This window comes from Thamnophis elegans, chromosome 15, assembly GCF_009769535.1.
Source record: "Thamnophis elegans isolate rThaEle1 chromosome 15, rThaEle1.pri, whole genome shotgun sequence".
In the NCBI taxonomy this organism is placed as follows: Eukaryota; Metazoa; Chordata; class Lepidosauria; order Squamata; family Colubridae; genus Thamnophis; species Thamnophis elegans.
Window position 1 is genome coordinate 2868249 of NC_045555.1, and position 14661 is coordinate 2882909.

At 39.0% G+C, this 14661-nt stretch overlaps 1 protein-coding gene across 1 annotated transcript in view; it reads right to left on the bottom strand.

Annotated features, from left to right (window-relative positions):
- Positions 1-14661, bottom strand: part of PRKCZ (protein kinase C zeta) — a 73943-nt gene that overhangs the window by 58684 nt on the left and 598 nt on the right. The window contains exons 2-6 of the mRNA XM_032231843.1: positions 14310-14360; positions 10736-10966; positions 6046-6167; positions 4364-4453; positions 3338-3388 (exon numbers count right to left, since the gene is read on the bottom strand). Coding sequence (XP_032087734.1) covers positions 3338-3388; positions 4364-4453; positions 6046-6167; positions 10736-10821 — 349 coding nt within the window. The 5' untranslated portion in view covers positions 10822-10966; positions 14310-14360. The remainder of the gene's footprint in view (positions 1-3337; positions 3389-4363; positions 4454-6045; positions 6168-10735; positions 10967-14309; positions 14361-14661) is intronic.

Sequence of the window (14661 nt, forward strand, 5' to 3'; positions counted from 1 at the left end):
AGGCAGCCATGCTGTCTGGAGAATTCTGGGAGTTGAAGTCCACAAGGTTGGAGGCAGTCGATCTGGCTCCAGTATTAGCAATGGTCCGTGTGAAGAGGGTTGAGTTTAGTATTGCATCTCCAAAAGCATCCGCCACAGGGCAACTGCCGTTAGAGACCCTACACAAGCAATAATGATTTAGGCGTATTCAAGTATTTAAAAAGTGACAGAGCCATGGACAAATACGCATGCTCAGCATCACAAGACAAGATGTGGATTACAGAAGAAACGAACATTGGCGATGCCACCCAAAGAGTAAAAGGATCGAAGTGGAAATGATCCGGTCGCATCGCAAGAAGAACTGAGGTCAGGTGGACTGAGGGGGGGTCACAGAAATGGATCCCACTTGATCAAAAGCATCCACAAGAGACCCAAAACAAGATGGATCTACAACATCTGCAAATATTATGGGTCCAATTGGCAAAAGAAAGCTCAGGATTGTATGAGTTGGAAACACGCGGAAGGGGCCTTCATTCTGCAGTGGATAGATAATGGCTAAAATGATGGTGATGAAGTATTCAAGATATTGATAACTTTCACCCATAATAATTCACTTCTTTTTCAAGTAATAAGCTGCCTTGTTATCAGTTTGCCACTGAATTACTACTTATTTAAGCGAACTCTGAGTCAAGCCAGCATTTCAACTGACTCTCGGTTGCACTATAGCTTAGGAACGGCAAAATTGCTTACAGAACTAGAGGTACATATTGCTTGTATGTCTACCCAATCAGAAGAGGAGGAAAACCATCTTTAATCATACAAAGCATAACCTTTCAAGTGTCTCTAAATGTTTTTTGTGAAAAGCATCTATATGACACCATGGTCAGATAGGGGGACAACTCCATCATGTGTCTTTCAAAGTGCTAAATGCCACGGAGCAGCATCAGAGCTAAATGAAAGATTAACTTGTCAAGTAAGGGTTTTTTTTTCTGCCGATCATTATCCGAGACTACCCCAGTAATTCAAATCAAGTTGTGTATTGGTCCCACTTACCTTGATTCCATTTAGCAAAGAAAGGGATTTATGCATTGGTAATAATTTTTTGCAAGCAAATTTTGTGAGAAAAAAAACCCTGTACTTTCTTCTTGATGCCAATGACATGTCTGATATCTCTCATACCCAGCTGGATTGAATAGCCTTTTAGACAAAGGTTTCCCCACCCACTCCAATTTACTAGCTATCATAGTAAAGCTAAAATTATTATTGCTGCTAGTCAAAAATCTTTTAAAACAGAAACAGAAAACTGTTCTGCATCCAAGAGAGCAATTTCTTGTTTCATGTCACCTGGAAGAGGCTAATTAATGCACCTGGCAGCTTGATAATCAATCTCAACAATTAATGTGGGTTTCTTGGTACATACTAAATAGAAATACAGTCATTACGTGTTTTTTCTTCCATGCAAAAGAATGGAAGTATCTCCTCAAATACTGAATTTTTGCAAAACAAATCGCTGAGGATAATTCTGGGGGAAACCAGCTCCACATCCAATTCATTTCTCTGTGCTGAAACTAGCCTTATGCCAATTCCATTCACACGATTGTTAGATCGCTCAGTTTTTGGCTGCAACTGTTTTTCCGCCCAAACATTTATTTATCAAATTTATTGGCTGCCCATCTTACCGCAGGGTAACATTAGTTTAGTTAATCTTGTTTCCTAGAGCAAGTAAGAGTTGTATCAGTAAAATACTTGACAGTTTTAAAAGTATTTCCCATCTAGCTTTACAGCTTCTCCTTATAGATTTTTCTCCCCTTTGGTTCTTCTCCAGCCAAACAAATCTTTCAAATTGTGTTTCTCAATCTTGGCCACTTTAAGATGGGTGGGCTTCAATTCCCTGGCTGGGGAATTGTGGGAATTGAAGTCCTTATTTGACTTATGAAGACTTATTTTTCTGACATAGGATCCAAGTTTTAGATTTAAATAAAGGGAAAGTTAACTAGTCTGATTGACAGAAGAACGTAATCTTACTGACAGTGATGAACTTTGTCCTATTAGTCTGGGCTAAATTGTTAGAGTCCCAACACATTGGCAAATTAAATAGGATTAAAATATTGTGGATATGATTTTCACATATAATCCTTTAGTCCTTTTGTAAAGTATGAAAATCCTCTTTCCTTCCTCTTTGTTGTTAAGTTTTAGCTTGGAACAATAATGTTGTGTTGACAGTTGAAGTGAATAATATTCCCAAATACTATAAAATCAGCGGATGCAACTTTGAACTGTTTCGTTTCACCAAAAATTGCTTGGTTTTCTTTATACATATCTATCTATATCGATATATATTTAAAATGTATTTATTTGCCTGCTGTCCCTAATGAAAAGCAAATGGAAATTAGAACAGAGCTACAAGCAAAATCTTGTCAAGTACTCTCTCACAGGAATTACCTCCAGATTTACATAAATTGGATTATCTTTCCCCTTTTTAATCCATAATTTATTAATATAGGTGGGTGCGGCTGTTTACAAAATAGGTTAGAGCAACTTCAGCAGAATCCCTACATTAACTACTCATGCTTGGCCCTATTTTTGGGGAGGTCTTATTATTTTTGAGGTGCAGGAGGCGGCGAGCGTGGTCATCTCAAGGCTGCTGCGTTGTAATATTTTCAGGGAGGGCTTATTTTAGTGCATGCGCTCAAAAGCCCAATTGTGCTTACTATCCGGGGAAGTCTTATTTTCGGGGAAACAGGGTATGTACAAAGGGACATGGCTTACTGATCACACAGTTGTAACCACCATCTTCATTTTCCTGGCCCCTTCCCAGAGATGCCACTATGTACTCAATTTTTTCCCCCTTCTAATTACATCAGGAGCAAAAGACTCTAAAATGAGTAACTGCCTGTTTGTCTTTCCACGTCGGAGGCTGTTAGTATTCTTCTCCATTGAGATAAATCCAGTTGGGAAAATGAGGCCTCTAAATAAGGAGTTAATACTGATTTAGAATAAGAATGTGCAGTTCTTTAGAGCAAAAAAGGTACTTCAGAGAATGCAGACACAATAATGCACCTCTCTGTAGTTTTTCCTAGAATTTTGCTAAAGCAACCATACACTCCAGGGTGAAATTTAAAATGCTGCTTGAAAGAAAGGCAGACAATTGCTACATGAATGCCTTGGGGTAATTTGAATAAAACAACACACTATTTAAATATTATTTACCATGTGAGAAAATGTCTGCCTAGCAATGCATCAAAACTACATTGTCATTTTGCCTTTGCGGGCCAGAAATATTTTGAAGGAAAATCAAAAGAGGAAGGCACGTGCTAAAACTTTCTAAAAAAACAGAATTTTGTGCCCCGATACTTACGATCTTCACCAGGACACCGCATGCCGGGTTGTTCTGGAATGCTTGGGAAGACTGCATCAAAAACATAAAATACGCATCATAAATATATAAATATAGATATATATATTTCCTACAGAGGAGTCTTTCCTAGCTACTCAGTCTTTTGAATAAATGTGACAGTGACAGACTACTTCCTTAATCACAAAACTGGGAATTTTATAAACATGAGAATTCTTTGCAAACACCAATTACTGAAAGGAAAGTCAGGCTCAGCAACATGCAGAGAAAGGAGTTATTGGCAGTGAAAATAATCCTCGGAAAAGGAAAGGATGAGCAGGGAGCAATCTCACACATAGGAAGCATAAAATTATTCAAATCAGAACAATCAGAATCTGCAGAAGATAAAATTCCTATGATTTTTCTGTGGGTTTTTTTTTTAACAAACAGCTTGTAATTTATAATCGCATCTCATTTATTTTATCAAGACATTGATACACCAGTTCTGCTTGATCAAAAGGTTACATGGCTCCTAAGATTACACAAAACACAAAGTTGTAAGACAAGAAAATTGCAACCGAATCATGCCAGTGACAGTGAGCAAGCGTTTTTAAAGCCCGTAAAAGAGTGATTTGGTTAAAATAGGCAAGAGACTCCTATGGTAAAGGCCCTTCCCCCAATAGTGAGCATCTTCACCAAGTCCTCAAAGAGATTTTAATACAAGGTAGGTCTTCTTAGGAAAATGTTCTAGAGCCGAGACAGAGAAAAGAAATTTCACCAGTGGCATTGGTATCAAAGAGACCACAAAGCACACCTCCTGGTTATTTGTTGCGGTAGGTAGATAGGATTGTGTTATAAGCGTAAAATGGCTAAAGGTCAGATCTTGTTGTTCAGCACCAATCCAAAGAAGAGGCCAGTGGATGCCTAAACACTGCACTTTTGCGCTTGCTTGAGAAAGAAGACAGAACGGAAGAACCGAAGCAGGATTTCTGATCTGAGAAGATACAGCTCAACAAAATGGTTTGCTAAACTACAAGTCTCAAAACTTGCCATGAATAATAAGCCCTTCGTCTCTGTACCGACAGTACAAACGGAAGGCTTCTTCCAGTTCCATCTGTGACGAAATGGTACAAGGATCACCTATTTTTTAAAAAAGAAAAGAAAAGAAAAGAATGAATGTCATTTATGGAAGCAATCCGTGGGTGCAACTCTCTGATCTAAAATTGTTTTTCTTATTTTAAAACAGCGCGATTTGGAGATGGTGGCAATTCATTTATATATTTCAGAACAGCGGAGAAGGGACACTTAGCGGTTGAAAAAGAATTGTTCTGGGACCCAGAGACCCTTCCCTTCATCAACGTTGAGTGTAACTCCGTCTCATAGTTGTTACTCATTGGGAAGGGCTGTGGGGAAATGGTATCCTGGCATAAAAATAAAACACTGAAAATCAGGATAGCACAGAATAGGGCTGGCTATTCATTCCCTAAGTCCCAATTTTTCCCTCTAATTAACAGAGCAAACATTTTAAAGGATGGCAATCATTCTGCAGGATTGTTTAGTGTGTTATTATGTCTTCCTTAGTTGGAAAACACCCTTTTCCTAAAGCAAATTCTCAACAGGTAATTGATGGAATTTAATGTTGCTTATTTGGAATGATGCACGAAGGGAGGCCCCCAAAGAATAGTGAAGTTAGAAAGCACCAGAATTGGTGGAATACATCAGTCCCTCTATATTATTGCCTATGCTGACTGAAGAACAAATTAACTATGCTTTAAGGAAACAATACAATTACGAATTTTACCCAAATCTCGGCAGTACTTTTCATGTCGATCAGCTGAACTGCCTTCTGAACAAAACAATATACCAATATAGCTCTAGGTTACATGCTGATCATGGTTTATTAACCAAGGTTTAATCATGGTTTACTAAGGAACCACAGCTGGCTAGGTTTACACAATGTAGTAAGTTAAAAACCATAGTTAATCAGTCACATTGGCTTAACATAGGCCAGAGGTGTCAAACCCATGTCGTCACGGCGGCGTCCCATGATTTTCACCCCTTGGCTAAGCGTGGGCGTGGCCAGCGCGTGACGCATCTGGACGCAAGTTTGACAGTCCTGACACAGGCTAAGCTCCTAAAACTCTAATCCTTCTCTACAAATTAACAGAAGACACAAAATTCTCCCCCCCTCCTCTCTCTAGGTGATACAAAGAAAGGGAGATCTATACAAGTTGTCCTCAAAATACAACCCATCATAAATGGAGTCTGACTATTATGGTCATTTATATCACGACAGTTGTAAATCTGGTCAGTCACAGGACCAACTGGTGTTTTTTTGGTGACAATAATTAAGCAAATGCTGCAAAGATTAAGCAAGCCCGTTGTTTGTTATACTGCCGTTTAACTGAAAACCAAAGCTAACTTTCTATTTTCAGCAAAACCATCCTAAAATTCAGTCGACTCGTGAGGCAAAGGTTTAAAGGGAAATTCTGCCTAGTCTGAACATCTGAGGCTATTAATTCAAAATAAAGTGAGATATCGTATGTCCCCGATGACTTCAGTTTTATTTCTCTAATCGGAAGCTGGCCATCGAGTGACAGTTTGAAAAGGCTTTCGAAATAAAAAGTTATCCATTTAATATCTCCCTTTTCAGCCCAGATAATTAACTGCGCCATAAAGTGCTTTAGGGAAAAATGTTTTCCAAAACCACAGCTACGAAAAGCCTGAAATACCTTCATTATCAATCCACTTCAGGGTAATTGGCTGTTCCTGTGACAAACTGCACATTTCTCTCACTTCATCGCAAAGTTCATCATAGTTCATGGAGGCACCCAAGTTGGTGATGAGGATGTCCCTTGAAAAGAGATGAATTCACAAATTAAGTAAATAAATGCTTTAAAACGCCTAGTGTTTGTAAAAAGGCAGATTAGCTCGGTCCTTGGCAACTCCCTCCTTCAAGAAATATGTAACATCTGTGCACAGGCAAACAAATATAAGTAAATAAATATGTGGTTACAAAAAGGAATGATCCTGCAGAATTGAGCAGCTATACTGAAAGAATGCACCGGGGGTGAAATCAACTTACCTTCAATACCAGTTCGCAAATGTGAGCCTGCGCGCCACCTCCGCGCATGCGCAGGACCTTCAATTTCCAACCATCAGCTGTGACACGCAATTTAGATTAGATATAGAAAGCAGGAAATCCGACGATTCTAGATAATATAACTCGTGCGTCACAGCTGATCGGCAGAAATACTGGTTTGCCTGAACCAATAGCATTTTTTTACTACCGGTTCAGATGAACTGGTAGTATTTTTACTACCGGTTCGCTGGTAGCATTTCACACCTGGAATGCACTGCAGATGTCAGCCTCTGCTTCGCTACTTGCTTTTGGCTGCCATGAAACGGGGAGGGGGGGCATGGTATTTGGGAGGGGAAGTGTTCAGTACAGGAGTGATTGTAAAAAGGGAGTTGTTCTCACCATCTACTGTGCATGCTGCAGATAAGTGGATTTGACGCCAAGGCCAACTGTCCGGCATACCAACCTAATGATGCTTTTTGAAGATGTCTCCCACATGACACCTGAGGGATGTGCAGATTGGACTATGGGATGGGGTTACCAGGGGGAGGGAGTTGGGTCACATATTGATATCTATGATTACGTGCGCTTTTGCCTCAGATCTTGCTTTGCTTAGCTGCTATCTACTCATGACCAGTAAAAGTACTCTTAATTCTGCAAAATAGAGTTGAGCGGTTTCTTTCTTGGTTACTGAGGGAGGCTGCCTTGGTAGCATCTAAGAGAAAGATACATGTGTTTTCCTAATGCCATTACAGCTAATCCTCGATTTACAACAGTTCATTTAGTGATAGTTCAAAGTTACAACAGCACTGAAAAAGTGGCTTATGACCATTTTTCACACATATAACCCTTGCAGCATTCCCCCAGGTCACTTGGTTAAAATTCGAATGCTTAGCAATGGATTCATATTTATGATGGTTGAAGTGTCCTTGGGTCATGTGATCACCTTATATGTAACATTCTAACAAGCAAAGTCAACGGGAAAGCAAAATTCACTTAACAACCGTGTTAGTAATTTAACAACTGTAGTGATTCACTTAACAAATGTGGCAAAAAGGTTGTAAAATAAGTCCTTGGGCCAAGATCTTTAGGCTCTTGTGAAAGGATTACATTTTAGATGGCTATCTGATATCTCAGAAAATGGTAACATTTATCCTTATGTGTCAAAGATAAATTATTAGTCACATTTGCCCTAATTTCTGCTTTTTACCTGTAAATAAAAATATTGGAGGTTTTACAGTCAGGGATGTCCATGTTTGTGATTCTGTTCATTGACATTTACCGGTCTATCTCAAGAGCCATCACATTTCTGGTGGAAAAAAGCACCACCCTTATTTTCAGGTGCAAATAATAAAATGGAAAATTCCGTTCCCATTTTGGGTTAAGATAAGCGTAAACTGGGTATGTGGAAATATTCAGTTTGTAAATAGTAAAACAAGAATAACCAAACATAGCTAAGCAACTACAATAAAGCAGTTTAAAGAAAGAAAATTAGCATTAAATAGCAGCAAGCTAGATCCAGTATACAGGGGAAAAAAGGAGAGGTAGACTATTTTCAATGCATGGTAGTGAAGAACGGTTAAGTAAGATTTGAAACGTTGTAGGAGATAGTAAAGGCTTCATACTCAGGAGACCTTGTTGTGGCCCGCCATCGGAGCAGCCAGCAGACAGTAAGGAGGTTGGGGAAGAACATGGGCCAGTCCTGGAGTCTGGGAAGGCTCTGATGGGGGCTCTGTGTCAGAGGCAGAGAGGGGGCCAGAGCCATATGACAGTTATTAGCTGCCTTCAGAGTCAGACATCAGTGAGGCAGATGAAGAGCTGGAGCCTGTTCCCAGTGTGCGCACATGCAGAGCTGCCAGACGAAGGGAAGAGCTAAAGAACAGGGGTCGACTTGGGAGTAAGGCCACAGGTGGATGATGTATGGCCCCTCCTGGAGGGAATAAAAGAGGAACAAAAGGGGAGTGGAGTTTGCAGGAGACAATTAGTTCGCTTAATTGGTACATGACTCTCTGAGACTCCTTGCCAAGTTTTGCAGATATCATCCTGGCAGCTCTCCAAGCCAGATAAGGTCTGTGACTGTAAATCTTCCCTTGAAAGACTTTGCTGGATGTGGATGAGCAGAATTCACAGTAAATTAATAAAAGGGGTTTTTTTTTTGTCGGGACAAGGAGTTTGCTTCATGCTCTTGGGAAGCCTCGGTCAGAACAGAACTGTCCTTTATTCAAAATATCAGTGTGAAGTTTAGTCCTGGGAAAATGTCAAATTAAAATACATTTCTCAACAGACTTCATTCCTGAGTCCCTCGGGAATAGGGCAGCATACAAGTTGAATAAAACCTAAACCTAAACCTGAAGGAAGATTACGTTACTGCAACCTGTATTTTAGCCATTCAGGATGAACACTTATACCACTTTAAGTAATGTATTTGTCACACCCAAAAATGTATAAAGTATCCACCTTTTAAGCATTCAAGGAGGCACATTAGCAAACATGAATAGTACAACTTCCTCATGCTTACAAGACTTCAATTCAGTCACACTATCAAAGGTGTTCTGTACCAGAAATAGACATCGTAAATAATTTAACACCTTCCCGAATAATTCTTGACACTAATTTTGTATCCTGGTGTCGGCGCCTCCACAATGTGTGACACGTCAGATCACATGAAAATAGAAATCCTATGCGTAGTGGCAACTTTGGGTAAGATTATTTATACCACGCTTTACATGTGATCAATAAACCCAGAGGGAGTAATTAAAGAATTCTACAGTGCGTCAATTCAAACTCCTTCCCAACTGAAAGTGATGGGAAACAGAGCATGTGTCGCTGGGTAAGGTTTTTCACCAGATCCATTTTACAAAATGTGAAAATAAAGGAAGGTCTGACATGAAGCTACGAGTTTTTGGTGTTGTTGTTTTTTCATGCATGCCTTATAGCATTACCCAAACTTCAAGTTCATTTGGATTTGCTCCACTTGTTGTGTTATATATGCACAAAACGGGACTTCAAAAATAGTTATTATCATTAGGATAAGCTATGCTTTAAAACTTTAATCTCTGTCCTGCATTATTGTACATATGAACACGTTTTTCATGTAAAGATGGGATTAGAAGTTTAAGGTTTATATTATATTCCCCATGTATTATCTACATAGAAGGAAGTGTACCAATAGGTAGACCGATATACGGTATAATCTTATGCCACTTTTACAATGACTTTACAAGCAGATCTGCCAGCACAATAGGTCTTGTCTCTCATTGCCAATGTCACTACAGCTGCAAAAGCCAAATCTCAGAGTCAGACAGCCTATGGATAAGTTGTGAGTTAATTCTAAGATAGTTGGTTCGCTGGTAGACAAGGTTCACCTAAGGGGATTTAAATAAGAGTTTCACCCATCTCCCTTAATACCTATATATCTTTTTTTTTTTAAATACATTATTGGAAGTAAAAAACAAAACAAAGTAATTTGCCCAGTAGCATCTGGGAGAATGTATAGTTCAAAAGCAACTAATAAGATAGTAGAAAGGCATCCAAACGATTGTTTAGGATCCTAAACCGTGTTCAGAATTACAACATTATCCCTGACCTGACAGTGTTAGGATTTGTATAATTCCCTCCCTTGTCATGAGTCAGTGAACTCATTTTTACAGCGCAGATGTGAATATTTTTACCACAGGGCAATCTACTAATGGATAATGGTCGACAAATGCACAACTTTGTGTTTTTTCATCTTTGCCAAATTTGGCCATTTGTCTTTCTTTCTTTCTTTCTTTTTTTGCTCCCTTAAATTGTGCTTCAGTCACATAGGCGATGCTTAAGAAAGCAAGAAAACCAAAGCATGCAAAACAGTAGCTCAGAAATTTCATGAGAATTTCCATCTTCAATGAAAATGAAAGAAATGCAAATATACACCGGTAGTCCTCAACTTATGACCAGGATTGGGACCAGAATTTCTGTTGCTAAGCAAGGCAGTTGTTAAGCGAGGCACATTCAATTTTACGACCTTTTTTTGCCATGGTTAAGTGAATCACTGCAGTTGTTAAATGAATTATGGTTATTAAGCAAATCTGGCTGTCCTTATCATTGACTTGGCTTGTGGGAAGCTGGTCACAAATGGTCATCACATGACCTTGGAATTCTGCAACTGTAGTAAGTACATGCCAGTTGCCAAGCATCTGGATTTTGATCACATGACCATGAAAATGCTGTGATTTTTTTCCCAACACTGTTGTAACTCACAAAGGTCTCTAAATGAATGGTTGTAAGTTGAGGACTACCTATATAGCTTGAACAAAATGAGCAAAGAAGAATGCAGTGCATAAAACACCCTAAATGTAACTTACCCATTATAATGAGTTTTTACTCTAACGAAGTCTTTCTTCGTGTTCATTTTTGATCCCATCCTGCTAGGCATGATACTATGCAACATTCAAATGGGGGAAACAATGTCCTCGTTTTATAGACTCGTCTTCAAATCATTCAAAGAATGACAAGGGGTTGCAATAAATGAACAGGCAACATTTTTATGCTTCGTCCCAGTAAAAAACTTCATTAGACTGCATGCACACACAAGTCTATACACACAAAAAAAGAAGAAAACAAATGAATGGAAAACATTCAACATAATAAATACTGAATTAAACCTAAAAAGGACATGCAAAGTCAAACAAATCAACCGTGTAATTTGTGTTCCTTTCCTTGCTATAATAAAGTTTTATACTGTTGCTTAAGGTGGGGGAAAACCCAACCTTGTAACTTTAAGCATGATTACATTTAAATTGTGTACATTCTAGAATAGAAGTTGCATCTGCTAAAACAAAGCAGGTAATATTTTGGCCAATAATGTTAGTTATTCCCACTTGAAAAACTGAATCATTTTTAGCAAACAAATTTGCTGGCTTGATTCCTTCCCTTCCAAGCACAGAAACTACAAAATGTGTGATATAAACTGTTCAAAAGGAAATTTTCTAATCACCAGTAAAGTTTGACTCAGGAATTCTTAAACATTGGAAAGTTTACATTTGTTTTTATCTTAATGACAGTCTTTGAAGCGTGGAACAAATTGTAACCTCCTTGCCTTTAGTTAGAACAGTTGAAAAGCAAATACCTTCAATAAAAAGATTAGCATTTCCACAGACCCAACTCTCACAACTTTTAAGAAACTTGTCAAATTCACAAATCGTGTCTTAAATCTTGTGAACATTTAAATCTTGAATGTTTTATTTTATGGGGCGAGTGCAACTCTAAAACTTTGCGTTCTGGAGTGTAAAGACGCTACCTGTCACTGAATTACATGAAATGGTCTTCATTTTACACATAAAGAGAAAAGTCAGCTCAGTTTTCCCAGAAATTATCTCTACTGTATAACCTCTCCTCTTTTAAAAGCAGTGTTCTATTTTTGGATGGCTCAAAGTAGCAATGCAAGTTATATATACGGTATTTATTTAGGAATTAACTCCTTTCTGTTCAAAGCCTCTTGTTTTTAAGTGTGCAAAGGACTGTGGCCCCTCCCATTCATTTGCAGACAGCCTCTAACTTCAACTATCCTGTAACTCAGAGGTGGGGAATTATGGCCCCTTTATGACTTGTGGACTTCAACTCCCAGAATTGCTGACCCACAATGGCTGGCTCAGGAATTCTGGGAGTTGAAGTCCACAATTCATAAAGGAGACATAGTTCCCCACCTCTGCTGTAAGTTCTAGGCTGCCAGACAGTACATGCATTCCTCACATACCACCAATGCCCTCTTCACATTATAATTGAAGAGAAGGAAAAACACACCCTTTTCACCTTCTACTCCCAGGGCCTCACCCACTTACTACACATGCTCACCTTCTTAAAAAGACTTCCTGTTCCTTCAGCATCAAGTTTACCTCCTGGCTCAATCACTATAATTTAGCCCACTTATATTTAATTGAAATTCTTGCAAGTTCTTTTTTTTAATTACCCTGGCACCCATTCCTTTGTTTATTTAGTTGTAGTGCTCATGGTGGGACAAAAACCTCTCTCTTGCACGAAAACCCTTTAGACTGTATTAAATAATAATAGTATCAGCTCACCCATTTCCATGGAACCACTTTTGATTCATGCAATAGGTGTGTTTGTTCCACACGCATAAACAACCACAAGTAGCCTGACAAAAGCAGAAAGACTGACGTTCACATCAGCCATGGAAGCCAACTGTTATTGTGGGAGAAAATGGCAGGAAGGGCCATCATCTAAGCCAAAAATGGCATACAAATCAAATAATATCTCAATTTTTCTTTTCTTCTATGCCTTCCCAGCAAAGTAGACCTCATACCTCTTTTCCACTGACATTGTCAATCCCTCACAAAAGGGATCGATCTTACCTCCACCAGGTAAGAAGCAATGACAACACACTATTATGCACAACAGCAATGATAAAAGTCTCCTCTCTCAAGCCTATCCCTTGACACACACTCTCTCTCTCTCCCCCTCCCTCCCCCTTCCTCCCTCCCCCCTGCAGAGACACTTGTGGGTCTTTCTTAGGACACATTTTCCCCCAACCCCCCTTGATACAAAGATTTGATAGCAAGATGTTCTGACAAAGGAAAGTACTGTAGAAACTATTAATAAACAACATTTATGCCTCTCACTGTGGAATATTTAACTATATGAATTATTAATTTAATCTAACTGTAAACTGATCCAATATACATATAAATGGCTATATAATGTTCAAAAAGTTCATACATACAAAGGTAATAGTATATACAATATTAACATTCATAATACACACATAAACAGCACATGCATGGCAATACACTTATTTTGTTGTATGTGTAAATAGCGCTAAATATAATTATAACACTATTCGTAGACATAAGCTTTCCATCACCTTAACACCCCTCTATTTAAATGCAGAATCATATGGTGATTCCCCATATATACAACTTGTTTTTCCACACAATATGGAAGCAATTTGATGCCCCTTTTGGGGACATTTTCATTGCCTTCCCAGGTAAGTTTACAGCCCTGACATTTCCAGGTGGTCTCCCATCCCACTAGTAACTGGCTCCAAATTTTAGCTTTTTGGGATTAGACCAGGTGGGCAACATTCTAACATCTGCAATGGAGAATACAGAATGATTATCTGTATATGTGTGTGAGGTTTGTGTATATACACTATAACACAATATCAGTTTTATGTACCCTTTGTTGCCAATATTGCTATTGTTGCTGTTCCTGTGCTCCTTGCAGTCCAGTGAGACTGCAGGAGTTTATATACAATGGAGTGTTTGATGAGAATAACAAAAAGCAACAGTAACACCCACAATGTTTGTATTCTTTCCACTAGTTCTCTGCCATACTAATCTCTCTGGCTACAGAATATGATCTAATTATATACAATGCACATATACCCACCATATACACAATGATCACTGCAACTTATAGACCACTACAAATTTGAAGAAGAAATAAACTTCCAAGCATCTTAAGGAGTAACCGAAATAAATTTACAAACAAATCAATACTTATTTTACACAGAGAATTCTAATAGTAACTGTAATAGAAGCTACATTATCTCCTATCTCGTTGGTTCTGTCCCATCTGAATTTCTCCTCAATGTCAAATTAATCTACATTCAGCTAAAGAATATGATCTAATTAGACATATGGAGAGAGAGAGAAGGAATACTATGAATATTAGTAGTAAGGGAATGGCCTTCTCCCAAACTTTTCTTTTCGACACAATGTTGTTGTGACTGCTGGTTGTTATGGGTTTCGAGACAATCCTGAGTCTTAGAGACGACAGGAACAAATGCACGTCATTCTCTTGCCAACATTTTTCGGAAGTGGCTTGCCAATATTTTTTCCCAGAAAGGGGGGGGGGGAAGAACCACCAGCCAGAAGTTGCCCTAAGTGGCTTTTGGTCGGAGGCAGGATTAGAACTCACCTCTTTCAGCTTGGGAATCCAGTTCTTTACCTCCGGACAATGAAATAGGACCTAATTGGAAAGATTAATAATAATAACACATTAATATTAGTTAAAAGAACAATAGCTTGGCTAGCCTTTCCTGGGGGGGGGGGGTCCCCTTTAGTTTAGCTTCCTGCTTTAGGTAATGGGGAGTGGGTTGCGTGGGGGGGTTCTTTTCCACTTGACCCTTCTCACCCTCCCCCATTATTCCTGGCTCTCCTGTTTGCCCCCTTTCCCTCCCCTCCCCTCCCCCCAGCCTCCTAGTTCCCCTCCAAAAAGCTTCCTGCTTTAGGTAATGGGGAGTGGGCTGCGTGGGGGGGGGTCTTTTCCA